General features: G+C 39.2%; 1 protein-coding gene across 1 annotated transcript in view; it reads right to left on the bottom strand.

The window, feature by feature from the left end:
- Positions 1-18088, bottom strand: part of cadpsa (Ca2+-dependent activator protein for secretion a) — a 222662-nt gene that overhangs the window by 93501 nt on the left and 111073 nt on the right. The window contains exons 9-11 of the mRNA XM_008292176.1: positions 16206-16272; positions 6595-6703; positions 2439-2651 (exon numbers count right to left, since the gene is read on the bottom strand). Of these exons, the coding sequence (XP_008290398.1) occupies positions 2439-2651; positions 6595-6703; positions 16206-16272 (389 nt within the window). The remainder of the gene's footprint in view (positions 1-2438; positions 2652-6594; positions 6704-16205; positions 16273-18088) is intronic.

Below are 18088 nucleotides of genomic sequence, written 5' to 3'. Positions count from 1 at the left end.
CTATAGCATAATTTTCTGGTTTGGTACTGATACATGTCAAAACAACATCAACTGTCAGTCAGCCTACCAAGAAACAGAGAAAGCACAAAGCTCAGTTTCACTTTTTAGCAGCTGAACGCAAACCTTCCGATACTTTGTTGTTACAATATTTTAATGTAGTCTATTTTGATTTGGGCTGGGGGTAGGTGACTGGGTGGGTGTGGGTGACGTGATGTTATTCATTGCACTGATCCAGGTGTGAACTGGCAAGTAGTTATTTGGTAACATTGACTGATTGCTGCCCGAATTAATTGTGCAGCAACCACACTGTATTATTCATGGCCTGGCACTTTTAACTTGGTAATTACCAGCTGCTGGGACTCAGTGGGACTCCAGTGGTTGTGTCAAAAAACAGCTCGCTCAGTAAATTCATTTACACAAATGCATGCAGTAAGCATTTCTTCAATTATTAGTCTGCACCGTTTCTGTTTCAGTCTGAAAAAAAACAAACAAAAAAACAATGCTGTTATGTCTGTATTTTATGTTTGACAGACATAGTTTGCAGATTTTTTTCTTGGAAACTTTTTTGTCTTTGTCTGTGCAATAATTTTTTCTAAGTATTATTATTATTATGCCGTGTGATAGACTAGCGACCTGCCCCTAAGTCAGCTGGGATAGGCTCCAGCCCCCCTGCGACCCTAGGGAGGATTAAGCGGTGTATAGATAATGGATGGATTATTATTATTATTATTATTATTATTATTATTATTATAACAAACAAGGTAATCTAACAATGTGAGATATTATTATATTAAACATAGATACTACATTTACATGAAAAAAGACATAAATGTACATTACACTACCAACTATTATTAAATACATTCATCTTCCTAAAATGTATGTTTTAAAAATGAATGACAACCAGCAAACACAAATAGTTTACTATGGTGTTGATGCATTGTGCTATTCCTCCCCACTGACTTTATTTTTTATCCAAACTGAATAATTAAAATAGTTTATGTGTATATGATGCAACAGGCCGTGTACTTCATTCCAGTGTTAGACTCACACACTGAGTAACTTCTTCTATACGTTTTAGACTTCCTTCCACATTAAAAAGTTAAAGTTGGGACAAACTTTTGTCACCTCTAATCTCTATTGTTATTCTTCATTTTAAATGCCAATATAACTGAGTATATTTCATTGTGATTCTGGATTATGTTGTGAGGGAGCAAACATAATCTACTGTTTCTTGTATTGTAATTGCAGAAGGCCTACGTGTAGAAAAACAATGAAAAAAAGAAAAACTTGAATGAATGAGTACAGGTAAACAGTTGTTAAAAAAAGATTAAACTGTATTAATCCTAATTAATTTCAACATTTCATTTGTGAGGCTGAAGACTTAACTATTCAGTTATGTTCTATACTGAAATTCTTCTCAGTTTATAACATCATCCATCCATCCATCCATCCATCCATCCATCCATCCATCCATCCATCTACCCATCCATTATCTATATACCACTTAATCCTCTGTATATGTATATGTATATGTATATGTATATGTGAAAAGAAATTCACTACTGCTGGGAAATAGTAGTGGAAAATGAAGATAACAAATACTGTCAATAAACTATCACAATTCTTGTTAAGAAACAGACATACTATGGCTTTGCAGAAATCCCAAATATAAAACCTTCCTAAAAAAAACAAGACAAGCATATAAAACTTAATCCTAGCCTACTATGAAGCACGTTTGTAGACTCATCCGTGGAACCTGAATGTGGTCAATCCCTGCCATACAGATAGGCAGTATGTAGACAGAAGCACAGCCAAAGCAGTTCATTTCTGCATGCATTCTAAGTTTAAAGAAATCAGTGTCTCCCATATTTCACGCCTCTGATTGAAACAACAAACAGATTGATTACTAACTTACTAAAAGAGGAAGAGTGATGGACAACAAAGGAAGAACAGAGAAAGAAAAGGGAGGAGAGCACTTACCCTTTAATCCAGCTACAAGATAGCAGGGTCAGGGTGTAGAAGAAGTAGAAGAAGAAAAGGAAGAAGGAACAAACAGAGAAACATAAAGACACACAGCAAAGCCACCAGCACTTTAGCAGCAGTTCTACGACAAAAAGCGAAGCAGCACACAGAGAAAGAATAACAGTAACAGTTGAGAACATGTACAGTATATGACCAGAGAAAACTATGGACATTGTTGACTAATATGTAAACAGATGTAGTGAGGACAACTACAGAAAGAGACAAAGTAAAACATGAAGCACAGGAGAAAATAATAAGCTCAGAGTGACAAAAACACAAAACTTCTTTTTAGTCTGGTTTTGTGCACTGATTGTTGGCAACTGTCATCATTTACTTAATCAGCAAACAGACATTCCCTTTTTCTAAAACATCTATTAATAAAAAACGTGGAAAAATGAGAGCTGAAAACTTACAGAATTGAGAAATAGGTGCATCTAGCTGTGGCGCTGTGCCCCCCCTTGAGTTAAGTTTCTGGACCTGGGTGGGAGGAACTGGCTTGTGTGATTGGCCGGTGGCCCGGTACATAGCCTGCACCCATAGGATACGGTCCTGCTCATCATCGCTGGCAAAAATCACGGTGTCACCTTCTTTAACAGCATTAAAAAATGTCCGACCTCCATCTAGACCTAAAGAATGGGAAGAGGAAGATATTCTTAACATAAGTCTGTCACATCACCAGGTTCAGATCATAGGTACACACTTATTATCTAATAAAAGTGACATGAATAGAGTTCAATGTAGGCAGACAGTCAGAATTTATAATCACAAGCAGTTTCAAACTATATGGTAGACACATTTATTTACAGTTTATAGACTCACATTTTCAAGACAAAGACTTGTCTTAAAAGCCTAAAGTAAGATCAGCAGAGTTACTATGAATAAACTGCAAATATAAGCAATAAAAATAAGGTTTTTAAAATTAAAGGTTTTTTAAATTAAAGTTAAATAACTGCCATGCCCTCCATCTCCACCTCTGTTTAGCTGGCAGCTCCCCCCTCCTCCCCTTTCCCTCCTGTGGGTGTGATTGTGTTGAGTGTGTGTGTGCGTGGGGATGTGGGTGCATCGTGCAGATTGGATAATCACCTGAATGAGGACGCCTATGGCAGGGAGTGGCTCACCTGCCAATACTCACCTCCATCTACCATAGAAAACAGGCTCTTCTTACCTCTCAACACCATACCGTTGACAAGACTCCACCTCCTGCCTGGATTCCACCCTAACTCTTTACCCTTCGATGCACCATCCAGCTCTTTTCTGATCCCCAACTCTGGATCTGCTACGGCATTCCAGCCCAAAAACCCCCACGCCATGATTTACACTCCTCTTCACCCACAGACCCCCTGACCACTCTCCCTACCTCTGCATGCCAGGTAAGTAGAGTAACTTGTCTTGTTTTGGGGTTTTTTATATGTGTGTGTATTGTTAGCACAACGATCCATTGCCTTGTGATACTTGGTTTTAGTTGGTACTCCAGTCGCTAAGTGTAATTTATCCTAAAGATTCATTCTGTAGCATTTAGCGCTTGTGGGCAGAGATCCCTCTACTTCCTTTTGGTCAGGTTATTCTGCCTGTCTCATATAGAGACCGCTAGTGTACATTCCCACAGTTACTGCCTCTTTCCCTCATCCTGTTCCCAGTCATTCCCTTTCCTCTTCCCTTATTTTGTATGTTCATCCTGTTGTCCTGTGTAAAATAAAACCCTTTTTACATAATCTGGTCTGCTGTGTTTCCTGGCTGCGTTTGGGTCTCTGATTAATTGGGTTAATTTCGGTTTTGTTCGTGTAGTTCACCTCCTGTCCCATGGGTGTCTCCTGTGGGTTATTTTCCCCATTTTTATTTATCAGTTCCGCTTTTGGCATTTTGTCCTACCTGTGTAAATTTGTACCTGTTTTATTTTCTGTAAATAAATTCATTGTGATGTATACTATTTTGCCGTGTCTCTCTTGCCTCACGTTTGAGTCTTGGAGGCGATCCGTGACATGATTATTTAAACACAGTAAATGGGGGGAAAAATGACCTTATCATGGTGGAGGGGTTTGAGTGTCCCTGTGATCCTGGCAGCTATGCTGTTGGGGGCAATAGCCCCTAGTAGCGTCTCCCAAGGCAAATTGGACCCGGAGGAAGCGACCAGACAGAGCGATTCATAAACCCCAAGACTTGCCCCGTGGTCAGGCCCAGCCTGACTGCTGACCATGAACTGGGGACATTGTAGGGCAGTAGAAAGAACACTTCTAAGAACTCCGGTTAACGTGTCCTCTGCTGAGGAGGCAGAGCCTGAAGACCCAGGGGAAGACATCTGATTTAGATGCAACCTGGGAGACTTCTTTTGGAGTTTTTCTGGGCACGTCTGCCCAGGAGGAGACCTTGAGGCAGACCCAGAAGTCACTGGAGGGATTATACATGTCATTTGGCCTGTGAACGCCTTAGGACTTCCACAGGAAAATGTCTGGAACAACCTGCTTCCCCAGTTGCCTCCACAACCCAACCCGGATAAAGGGAAGAAAAGGAATGGCTAGATGAAGTGTCTATAATTAGATAGCGAGTGGTAAAATCTGTAAAATATTTACTGCCACTCAGTTTTGCGTTTATCTTGTGGCCACACTTTGGTCTCACAGTGTAATTTTTTTTTATTTTCCACAGGCAAATCCATTTGAATGAGGTAAGAGTGAATTTACATAACTTTATTTGTTATTTAATGTTGTACTGATTGCTGACTTTGTACTTCTGAATTATTTTCTTGTCTTCATTACCTGTAGTACAACTTAGTTCCATTCTTATGACTGTAACTGTATTAAAATAATATTTAAGCAATATTCTATTGGAGGGACAGCTGAAGAAACCCAGATCCTCACTGACTGCTGGGAGACTCCACAGAACATCAGCAGCTCCATCCTGGACCTTCTGACGGAGCATCTTTAGCAACATCTTTTTTAATGGAAGCTGAAGGCTGATCAGCTCCTCTATAGAACATCAGGAGGAGGAGAGGTACACTGTTCTTCCTCTGACTTTATGTTTTGTGAGAGACTTTAGTCCTGTTATAAAATTAATTGTCTTAAATTTAATTAAATATCTTTTCAACTGTATTCTAAATGTGAATTGTCTGATATGAATTGTTGAAGCCAGAACTACATTTCCCTCTAACATGTGACCTGCTGGATCAGACACTGCTTGTGCTTGAAAAGGCTTCTGGTTTTTGCTTTTTTTTTTACTTGACAGGCAGAGGAAGAGCTCATCTGTCTTTAGGTTCTGAGTAAAGCAGTTGACATGTAATATTCTATAAACATTATGAATTACTGATGATGCTCAGTGTGTGGTACAGATGAGGTACAGTCAATTACAAATAATGTATAGTGATGTTTGTGCACCTGTCAGACTATAAACTTCTGGATGTTTGAGGACAAACGACAGGTTTGGATGTAAAATGTATGCTAATCTGTTTCAGTAATTTTAATATTAAATGTGTAAATCTCATCCATCCCTGTTCATTACGTAGATTCTGACAAAACGTGGTCCTACTAAACAGCTCTGCACTACTTGGTGTCCTCAGTACTTCTTCAACAATAAGCTTTTGCTAAGTTTTTGTCGATCCACTGATAGAACTGAGGATAAGACAGTCCAGTTTAACTGCACCACACACTACAGCTGTCAAAAATCAACTCCTCTAGAACATTAAATTAAGAGTATACAATGATCTTGGAAACCTCAAAATATACATATTAATTACTTTCACAAAATGTAAGGAGGCAGGACCATGTTGCCTGAACTTGTGGTCATGTCTGTCAACGATGTGCAGTTTCTGGGGACGGACAACATTTGCTCGTTGACATGCAAATTGTATGTAAATGAGGCCCCCCAGAACTTTGAAATATTCCAAAAAATAAAATAAAACAAAAAAACCTACCTTTGTCTGTAAAAAAAAAAAGAAAAAAAGAATGTCTTTAAAAGCATACATGAAGAAACACTTGGGAAATTATTTCAATGACAAATTCTTTCTTTTCATTGACCAATTTCATTTTTAATGAGAAATTATTTTTTTAATGACAACCTATACTGTCTCTGTTTAAGCTCCATACTTCAGAGTCACAGGAAAAACTGTAGTACTTCCCATGACTACATTAAAATTGGTAACGCTGAACTTTGTCGTCTGACCCTTTTATCAGTCCCATTGCTCAATTTATAGTATGTAATGTTCTTTTGTATGGGTGTATTGCGTATTGTGATAAGTGTTCTTGTTAAAACTGTTTGGTATTAGGCTACCTGAACAAACCTCTAGTCAGGTTGAAACTAGTTGTCGCAACTCTTGAAACTACATGATTTCTGTTCATTTGAGACAGGTACAAATAACAACAGGGTAAGCTGTCTTTCCTCGAAGACACCACAAAACTGACTATATCGTGATTGAGATGTCAAATCATGCACATCACACAAAGTTCTGAGAAGAAGTCTAATCAAGCAACATGAGTAAAAACAGCTGAGCTGTTTTTACTCATGTTGCAGCAAATCTTAACACTGGTCCTGCATTAACATGCCTGCCTGACAGTCATAGCTGTCCTATATGATTTCCGTTACCTGGCTGGGGATCAGTGTAGTCGACTGTGTAGCCATCCAGCTGAAGGAGTTCCACTGGCTCAGCCTTCTTCTCTCTGTAGCTGCACATGGCAAAGGTATACTGACTCACCTGCACCAATCACAGAGAGAGGAAAGGGTCACTTGGCTGGACCAGGAGAGAATACAACAAATACTCTGCAATCATGTGCTTTTGTACCGTCTTTTAACCATCACCTGTTGATTCCTAATTATGAAGTAACAGTATAAACAAGGAAACAAAAACACACGATGCATGGCATTTCATGAGGATCATGCAGATCAGGATAATATACATGAAAAGCAAATAACGGGAAAAACACAGCATTCCAAAAGGTGAGCATATTATGATTATGATTATGCTTCATATTTGTAATATTGTCCAGTGTTACAGAAAACTAAAAATTCCTGCAGCAAATCCACATCAAGGCCCATCTTTTACTTCTCTCCAGGAAGTAGCCATAACATGTCAGACTGAAGAGATGAAGCACTGACTCCAATGTCAAACAGCAAAGCAACAATTTATTTTTCTGTGCACAATTTTACTATTATATCTGAATACACTGGACTCAAATCCTTAACCCTAGTTCCAAAACCACACATTGCCTTAGCGATAATGATGATAATGAGAACTGGAAAGAAATGAAGCATTACAGTATCAATGAATAATCGCCAGTGCATTTTGATTTCAGGATAATTTTAGTGATTTTAAAGTAAAAAGGCATGTTTTTCTTTACTAAGGTCATCATAATCTGTGTTCCCTGTTATATCTGTTCAATAGATACATTTATCTCCTCACTCAGAGTTACTACTGTCACACTGCCTGTAAGGGAACTCTCTCATGGCATATGCATAATACATTTAGCGTGTGTAAGTCTGAGGCTACATCCACTATAATACATTCTCATTTTAAACCTTCCTACAGATGAGTGTTTTAGACAAACACATATCACTTGACCATTTATCTACACAGGGTATGCATGTGTCGCTGTAAACAGAAATGGGCTGAGTGCTTGGATGCAGAAAGATTGTTGTTAGATTGGATCAGCAGGAGAGTCACTCTGCTGCGAGTGGTTGTTATAACAGGTAACTGCTGACACTCCATTTGTATCTGAGAGTTTTTATGGGTTTTGTGTGCCAAAGTGTGAAGAAATCTAATGTGATGGAGTGATCCTTCTCAAAGGGTTTGGTTTTGTCAATGGCTGTGGGTTCTATGAAACACAATCATCAGGCTGCAGCAAACTGCTCCCTCACCATTTACACTGAAACTCATATCGAACCCTAACTATAAACAGTATTGGGCAACAGTGTCACTACAAGTATGTGGTGTTGCTAGTTTACGTAGTAATAGCAAGGTGGAACTGTTCCTGCAAGCAACCTGAGTATAAGGCAGTCATGGAAACGGAGTAGTTTTATTTAGTAGTTAGTTTTTCATGTAAAAAGATATGAAAACACGTGAGAGGCTTGAAGTGTAAGCAATAATAAATTGGTGCATGTGGTTCATAAAGGTGGGTGGGGTGAAGTCAACTGATTGGCACATGTGTTTGAATGTTATAAGAGAATTTCAGAAGAATTAGGCATTTTCCAGGCATTGGGCATGGAATAAAAGATGAGGTTGCAGCACTCTTAATAAACCATTATTAGCTTTCTTATGAAGAAGTACATCAAGAACTCAGTCCTATTTTTTCAGTCCTGTTGGACCCAAGGAAGACTTTCCCAAACCCAATTTAATGGGCAACTGAATTAAAGGGGGGATGTCTATTAGCAGAATGGAATATAATACAAATAGTTGTGTTTTCATTCATGCATAGTCGCCTGTAATTATTAGTTATTTTTTGTCAGCTTAAATATATGTACATATGTACAAAGGGAACGGGTACTCCTTCATGGAGCCTGCCATGTTGTACCACAAAGTATAGTAGCTTAAAACCAAACACTGGTTTTAGAAATGGCCTTTTATGTCTTTAGCAGTCTCCATTGGTTCTCCATACTTGGAAAGGTATGAGTGAAAGGATTTGTTGCAGTCCTTATGGCTATACACCCCCTTAATTATACAAACTCTATAAGTTAACATGACTAAAACACGGCAACAACACACAACCAGGTCTGACCAGAATGTCACTGCTTTTATGTCTGGTCATAAATTAAAGGATTAACCAAACTGATTCTTTGACCTGATGATAGTGCCAGATGAAAAGTCAGGCAACCAATAGTTATTACAATTAATCTTAAAAGTGTGCACCTAGATTTACTCATCCAATAGCTGTTGATACTCACAAAACCAGAAATGGGAACCTCATTATGGCACGAGAGGAACAATCAGGGGACCACCAAGGTCAGCAGAATTCTTTTCTGACTCACTGAATGTCATTTACGATATAAACCTGCCATTTGCCAATCATTTCATTTAAGTGACCTGTGTTATTTTAAGTAGATCTGTCTTTTTTGACCATGTGTGTTACAATAGTTACATTAAAGCAAAGACAAGTGACTTAATTAGCGGATAATTTAAAGAGCCATCGCTTAAAACAGCAGTGATAGTAGAAGTAAAGATGTGTGTTCACGACCAGCATATATATATATACACACACACACATAGTGTATATAACAATATATTGTTATATACATTGTATACTGTTAAATACACTCACAGCTGGTCATGTCAGGGTTTCACAAATGTGGTGCACTGACACATTAAAACATACATCGATTAAGTTAACTCAAATTATGTACTTGTTGTGATGTGTTAATGTGAGAAGTCTCTATATGTTTGCATATACAGCACTTAGTACAAGAGCCTTTGGAAAACGTTATAATTATATTAATAATAATTGATTAGATTTATATAGCACTTTTCTTACTCAAGGAGTAACTCAAAGCACATACAATCAATTGTAAGTTATTCATTCACACCCATTCATTCTGGTGGTGGTAGTTACGGCTGTAGCCACAGCTGCCCCTGGGGCAGACTGACAGAGGCGTGGCTGCCATTCTGCGCCTATGGCCCCTCCAACCACCACCTCAAACAATCCATTCATACGCATTCTCACCAGGCAAGGTGGATAAAGTGTCTTGCCCAAGGACACAACGACCATGACACAGGTTACAGGGCGGAATCGAACCGCCGACCATTGACCGATCATTGACCGGCCCGCTCTACCACCTGAGCCACAGCCACCACAGTTTTCTCTGTCAAAATTACAATAAATAATAGGTCCTAATTATTATATTAATGTGTTATTACTGTTAGTAGTAGTAATATTAATAAACCACGTTATTTTTTATTTTGTTTTAGCTATACTATATTTTCAATTATAATATTAGTGTATTATTACAATACAACCGATATGAAATCAGCACAACATTAAACACCTTGAGGGTTGAAGATGTTATGGAAGAAGACAGCTGGAATGTCCATGGAGTCATAAACATGTCCATCTTTGCATCATTACTGTCCCTCTGACATGACGCCACACTGGAGCTACAGTTAGGACAAGCATAATGAGTACTGGAAGCTAGCAGGGCTTTACTCTTTCAGTCCTGCCAATAAAAGGCCAGTAGTAACCCATGCATCAGTGTACCACTGGTTCAGGTTAGTGGTTGTGGTCTTGACACTGCTCCGTGTTGCTAACAGGAAGTGTAGTGACACTGTTGCTAGTCGAAGCTGGCCTGCTGTTACTGTAGCTGCCAGTCATACCAGCCTGTCGTCACCAATCACCAGTCCTGGCCCATCCGCCACTGTCGTCACCTCGGCTGCTGCAAGTGGCAGCTCTCACTCTAGCTGCAGCTGCATTCCACGCACGTGCACACGCGTGTATGTGTGTCTGTCTGTGTGCCTGTGTGTGTGTGTCTGTGTGTGTGTCTGTCTGTGTGCGCATGTTGGATTTTCCCTGTGCATGTGTGACAAATGAGATTCCCCACGACAGCACTGATGAGACCTGAGGCCAAGTAAAGAATGGAGGGAACCAGTCCGACTCTCCAACAGCTTCCTGGCCTCCAGGATACCACAAAGGCAAATCAGAGACTGAAGTACTGACCCCCCTCCACCCACACCCCAAAACACCAGCTTCCTTTCTTTCTCCCTCTCTCCCTCTCGCTCTCTCTGCTGTCAGTCAACAGAGAAGAAAATGGCAGACAAGGATGAAGAATTGGAGAGGAAGGGAGAGTAAAACGGACTGCAGCAGTCACTTATGTTCACTTCATTACAGAAAACACATGGACATAAATAGACTAATTTGCTGGATGTGGCATATGAGCTAACACACAAACTTCTGAGCAAAAGAGCAAAAATTTCCATCTCGGCCCTGACACCAGGTCTCAGTGGTAGAGTTTTTAAAAGCCCCATAATATACATAAATATACATCAAACAAATAATTGGTCAGCATAGTTGAAATTTACAATTATCAGATGCGTATAAGTACTTGAACAGAAATGAAAAGAAGTTCTAATTGTAAAGGAGTCCCTCTCTGTATTCATCATTTAGATGAGTAGTCCTCCTTATTGGCTAAAAGTTGATTTAATGGTATTCTTCCTTTGTCATTAGTGGGTATCGAAAGCCCAAAGGTCATTTGACTGCAGCTCATTGGCCCAATCTCAGTGTCCAAACTCATCCCAATGAGGCATGATTCCCCTGAAATACATGAGCGTTAAGGGATGTCCCACTGCTGCCAAGTAATTGCAGGCGCTAAAGCAGAATTTTCAATGCTCTTATGTGCTTTCTGTGAGCCCGCATATCTGCAGACTTACCTGAGTGACTTGACCATAGTTCATAGCAAAATTTCTGACATGTAAATGTGGTTGTAATGTACGTCTACAACCCTGGCATAGATGGTGTAGGGAAAAAATCTGCATCAATTAGTGACTGCATCTGGCTGCTGACTGTTGTGGTTATTAGTTGTTTGTATCAAATGTCTACGTGAGATTTACAGATGTTGGTGGCTTTTGGTAGTTTGCTAAAATAAAATAAATGTTTGTGTGACAAACACACAGGTACAGCGGTGACTGTCAAATATACACTGAGGGAGTATCTTTCTCTTTCTGGAACACAAACAGCATCATTCTGCCATTGCACCGGATGCAACCTTCATTATATAAGATCGGTATTTTGTTTCACTAAACACAAACTGTGCTCAAACGTATTACTGCCCAATGTCAAGTTGATTTGGAAGCAACATTTGGTAACTGTCAGCTCTCCCACTATCTATTTTGTCACTGCAGGGTGCCAAGCAGGTGGATTTTAAAAGGCCACTGCACCAGTAAAAAACTATTTTTGACCTGAATTTAGCTGAAGTTGAAGTGAAGTGAAGTCATGTCAATAAAACGGACGTTAAACAGTTTAACAGTTCAGATTGTTATGGCAAACTGACCCGAACAAAACTGAAATAAAGGGATTTGACCTTAATTAAAGCAAACGGATATATGTGACTTGAACTGAGCAACAAAAAAATAAAGTTGAAGTTGATTGACATGAATTGAACCTGAAATTGGAATTGAACTGATCTCAAATAAAGCGATCTGAATAAAAATAAATGAACTGAGCTAAGCTGAATTAATGTGGATGAAATCAAATGAACTGATGTGAACTGAAGTGAAGCAAACTGGACTTAAGTAAACTGAAAGACAGATGTGAATATAGAACACGCAAGGTCTTAGCTGAAGTGTAATCTGTCTGACTGCTGAGGAGGAGCCACAGCTAATGCAACAATTATGAACTGTAGGGGAGGGAGGACAAGGAGGTGGTTTAAGGATAGACTGGAAGTGTGGAGGATGGAAAGGGGTGACATGCAAGTGATAAATGACAGTGAGTTGTAGAGGATAGGAAAATCAGGCAGTAGTTGAACATGCGGAGGTGAAAGAGGGTGAAATGGACAGACAGAAGGGAAGGATGGAGAAGACAGAACCAGAGAGATTGAATGGTGGAAAAAGTCTAGGTGTGATGCAGAAAGTGTTGTATAGTCCTATCTCAAACTGTCCGAACTGTGAGAGGATTTAATTTGATTCACTAACTTGGTTTAGCACAGTGTTGAGTGACTCATTTTATATCAAGGAATATTGTGCAAATTAATGTTGTCTAAGATACAGGTGTAGAGGAATTAGCAACTATAATAATAACAACAACAATAATAATAATAATAAAAAGAAGAATAAAACTACTAACTGTTGGTTTGCATGACGACTATGAATAAAATGGATGTAACATTGTGCTGCATTTCTGTTTGATCACATTTGGTGACAATGAGTCAGTGACACTGACTCATTGTTAAAAGGCTGTTATTTACACTAATTTAAAATTCCGGTTTGGCAGACGGTTAAAATATATAATTATTATTATTATTATTATTATTATTATTATTATTAATAATAATAATAATAATAATAATAATAATAATAATAATAATAATAATAATAATAATAATAATATAGATTTATATATATATATAAAATAAATAACTAAATAAATCTCACTCTGGCTTCAGGACAGAGAACCTTATTGTGTGTCAAAATTGTACCTAGTGTCCCTTATCCAGAGGTTGTCTACTTCAGCCCCACAGGTGCAAATGCACCTCCTCATGACGATGTAGAATAATGACAAAAAGTTTACACTTAAAGGTGTTTCCACGTTTCATGTTCCCATTTAGGCAGGAAGTAAAACTATAGTTTTTAGTGCTGTGGTATTGATCACTGGATTGAATCACTGGATAGTTAAAAAAAAAAAAAAAAGATCTAAAAGTTAACAGATCACATTCAATACAACAGTGAAACCTCCAGTGTTGGCTACTTTAATTACAAAGGTTTCAGTTTAAATAAGTTACTGTAACCCAGTCTCACTCAGAATTTGATACGTACTGCCGCTTTGCAGGGACCTGTTGGCTTCACATTTGAACATTCTGTTTAGCATCATCTGTCAACGTGGAAGGTAGTCCAAAAGTCCTACAACAATCAACGAGTGTTAAAAATAGACATGATGAGTCCAGAGCCACATGTTGGCTGCTGGTGTCATCAGTGTCACTCTTTTTCAGGCAATAAGAGGTTTGCCTTGCAACATGTGCTTGGTGTTGTGAGGGGATGTACTTAAGTCCAAACCGTAAACTTTTTAAACTGAAGAGTTTGTAGGAGTGAAAGTAAAACTGACGTTACAAAATACAATTTAAATAAGTGAGAAAACGATAGTGCGACCCAGGAGACAAACATCAGTCTCCTGAGTGTAAATCCTCTGACTTCTGCTGCCACCACCCTCCAACCTCTGTATGAGCCTCTTTGAAACTGAAAAGACTCTTTTATGTCTATTGTCATTGAAAATTGACACAAGTGGCACCGATGCCAAAGGGCACCTAGTGTGCATTTTCTTCTTCATCTGTACTGAAAAAAAAACTGTGTGTAAGACTGTTTAACATCATTATCTGAAATAAAAGATTAGTTTTTTTGGATCTGATAAACCTTGCTAACTCTACTTCTGCATCTTCAGTGTCAAAGGAAGACACACATTAGTGGAGAAACAGTATTTTAATACACATATGTGGAAACATAAACTGTCACTTCATCCCCTGATGCAACATCCTCCTGGTCATGAAGCTAGATTAAAAAAACTGGACTTAGTTTTAATTTTCAAATTGTGCAACAGTGATAGTCTTGTCTTGTCCACATGAGACGCTGCTGCATAGTCATCTTAAGAACAGCTGAATACAAATGCAGCTCTTTGGTTATATGTCCTAAAATTCTGGTTAAAAAAAGAATTGCTAATGCACAAACCAGTGTTGATACAGTCATCAGCCTGAGAAACGCTTCACAACATGGAACTGTGTGCAAAAGAGACGTAAGACCTATCCTTTGACAAACCAACTATTTTATGCTGGGAAACTAAAGAACACTGAAAAGAAGTGCAAATTCCACATCACCACTGGCATATCAAAAATATGGAGATGTAATAAAAAGGAAGTGGCTGTGTGCAGAGATAAAGGCAGATACAGGCAGATACAGGTAACAAAATGCCAGCACTCAGTACTTATTTAGCAAGACAGTGGGGAAATAAATAAATCAATAGACAGTTATCTCTGCAATACAACATCTCTTAAACAGCAGCAAAATACACACAGAAAAAACTGGACAGTGTCTCTGCTCCTCAAGACAAACATGAATGCACATACAAAGCCAGACATAAAAACAAACACACACACAGTCACACACACACACACACACACACACACGCACACACGCGAGTGCACAGTCTATTGACCAGTATTTGTCACTTGCTATATATTTAGCTGGGAGCAAGTGAGAGGCTTCAAGTTGGCGGCGCTCAGGCTTTTCTAGCTGCGAGTGTTAGGCCAGCTAGTGTTCACTCGACTTTGTCAATCCCCTGTCAACTTGTAGCTCTGAGACATATCCTCTCCAATGCACAAGAGACAGCCCCCCCCCCCCCTCCCCCACCCCTCCCACCTACTGCCCACCTCCCAATGCAGAGCCACCAGGAAATGGCCGCTACTACCCCTGCCCCTACACCCACCCACCCCCTATCTCCTGACAAAAGCCTGCTCGGCCTCTCCATCATCACTCTGACAGCCGAGACAAGACAGCTTGGCTGCATCTCTCTTTCTCGCTGCACACACAACATGTGGCCAGTGAAATTATTATAGCCATAAAGCAGAGCTCATGTTGGAGGCTGCTCATTCATTTCTGTTGAGTGTGGTCAGGTAACTGACCTCATCCTGCACTTCCTTCATTTCAAACTAGATATTGTGCTTCTGAAAGTATGATAGAGAGGAAAGAGCTAGAAAAATATGTTGATCACCTTGACCAATTTATCACTGATGCACCCTGTCAAGTTTCATAGATGAAAATATAAAAACTCTCCAATACTAAATATATTTTTGTTGCAGTTCTCTAAACAAGGATAAGAACTGATGTATCGGAGCATGAATGGTGAGAAGACTTAAATCGTACTGGTACAGGTTCCAACCTGGTGATCTTATTTATCAGTGTTTTCAGTATATTTGTGTAGAGTGGGACAACTGCTCAGCTGATTTATACACAGCTGCAAACTGAAAAGATGTTGATTTACATGAGAATTTATATAAAAAGAAGGTGAACCGAGAATAAACGCAGGCCCTTAACACTATGAGAGACTGTGTACAAATTGCTATATGTGCCTGATAACATTGTAATGAACCAATGTGCTTCTGTAGCTTCTTTTACAGGCTTAAGGCTGCTGGAAACTGTCTGTCTTGACTGCTCTTGCTGGTGTTTCAGGCACGGTGGAGTTCATCTGGAACAAGCCACTTAATTTATAAAACTAAAATCAGAGATCAATCTTGAAAATCAGCAACCATCTTTGCACAGATGGTGACAGAACAGCCGATCCAGAGCCCCCTGAACTAATGGTTTCAGCTGGCACAGGTTATAGTGACTGCAAGCTCATTAAGAATGCAATTTATTTAATACGACAAACTAATAATTTTTGTGGTGCAACTGTTCTGTCAAATACTCAATCCAATGCATCAAGTGTTTCATTTTTTGTCTTTGTGTTTCATATTACAGTACATGTTTGAGGTATCTTGCAGAAATCAAATAAATCTAGTGAGAGTATCACTGTTCTTACCTGGACCAGCACAAAGAATCTTTTTTTCCATCTCTTCCAAACATTTTTGCCAATGGCCCAAAGGTACCTGTGGGAAAAACAAAAAAATAAAAAACAGAAATTAAAACAAATGACAAATCATATTACCATGAGACAGAGATGTCTCTTGGTGGCATTGATGCAGCTGTTTTTGCTTTTTTTTTCTTTCATTACCATGACTGTAATGTATGTGGCTCAAGTCTGAAGCACTCGGCTGAACCAACAGAAACCATGTGTAGAGTTTTTGCAGTGCATCTACTGACCTCTACTGATAAAATATTGTTACTGCAATTACACACCACATTTTAAAAATCTAGCGCATGACATCCTAATATTCTATTTAGTATTTGGTGTCTAAGCTGACAAACCCGTCTTGGATCATGTAGAATACACAGGGGAAACTGTTATTTTGGCAGCATCCATGTAATATACAGGGATACAGTGGGACCAAGTAAATCACTATGTAGTCACATTGTCTAATTAGGTAAAAAGGAAGAAAAAACAGTGAATGTTTTAGCTAAAAATAACCTGAAACTCCTCAATTCAATTCAAAAACGATTTTTTATAAAAATTATGCATATCTTTGACAACCTTGACATTTAAACTACACTTTGAAAAATACTTTCTTTTTTTCACAACTAAAATTCAGATGCATAGATTGCAATAAAAGATGGACTCTGGAAAATAAACAAATATAAAGAAATATATTCAATTTCAATTCAATTCAATTTTATTTTATTTGCATAGCACAGTTTACAACGCGTTATCACATAGCGCTTAACAAAGTAAGGTTACACATATGACATATGCAGTTATACATGGAGCTTCACGTTAGTGCAGGAAGACATGGAGTCAACAAGGTCACAAGGCCCTTTTCTGTCCAATCATTTACTACTTCAGTCCAGCACATCCACGTAGCGTGCTTCACAACAGAGGCAGCATCACTCACTCACTGCCTGCCCCACGCTCAGCACATCGCTGCTACACCAGCATCAACAGATCTGCAAATCATTGCTGCTGTTCATCTCCTCTTCTGAGATGTCTCATGAACTTGTACTTACCTTCTGACTCTGATCATGTCCAGGTGGCCTGATCCATCTACAAAGTAGGACTGTATCATTGAAAACAAAGTGGGCCAGCCTTCACAGAGACCACCGATGAGGAGTCCTACATCTAGAGTGTCAGCTGGAGTGCTGTTACTCAGGAAAAATCCCTTTAAAATCCAGTAACAGCTTCCCAGCTGCTCAGAACTTTTGTTTTGTTTTGGCTACTTCATTTTATACCTTCAAATCCACACAGTAAATGTTGAGCGCTTCAGCCTCACCCATCCTGCTGGTCCACCGGCACCAAACTCCTGCCCCTCCGGGAATACCCAAGATCAAACCACCTTTATCCTGCTCCAGCAGACCTCGCTCCCAGACTTCCTTTGTCATGTCTCTTCCAGGTATCCATCAGTCTCTCCTCTTAACACCATGGGCTCTCAATTTAAGGCCCAAAATCCACGTTTCCTTGGCTCATGCATCACAGCTTCCAGGTTCCAGTCCACTGTCTTGGCTATCATGTTGCCAGAGAGGCATCACAACAGATCCACTGGAGTACTGTGACTTGCAGCTCCAGCACCCTCTGCTGGTGTGGCATATTTCCTCCAGCCACAGCTTTGTGTCCTCATGAATTTAACCTAGTTAAATTCTGTTGATTTAATTTCAGGCATGCTGGGTAGGTAAAGTCTCGCTGTGTTGTGTTGACGTATCAGTCATTCTCAAGATCATGACTTGAGGCTGTCATAGGACATCACAATGGCTGAGTTTAAGGTAGGTTTTGAAGTTTATAGAGATTAAACTCATATAAGTGTGGCACGTTAAGGT

The sequence above is a fragment of the Stegastes partitus genome, unplaced genomic scaffold (genome assembly GCF_000690725.1).
Source record: "Stegastes partitus isolate 25-593 unplaced genomic scaffold, Stegastes_partitus-1.0.2 Scaffold790, whole genome shotgun sequence".
Lineage (NCBI taxonomy): Eukaryota > Metazoa > Chordata > Actinopteri > Pomacentridae > Stegastes > Stegastes partitus.
This window is presented reverse-complemented; position numbering and strand designations above follow the sequence as displayed.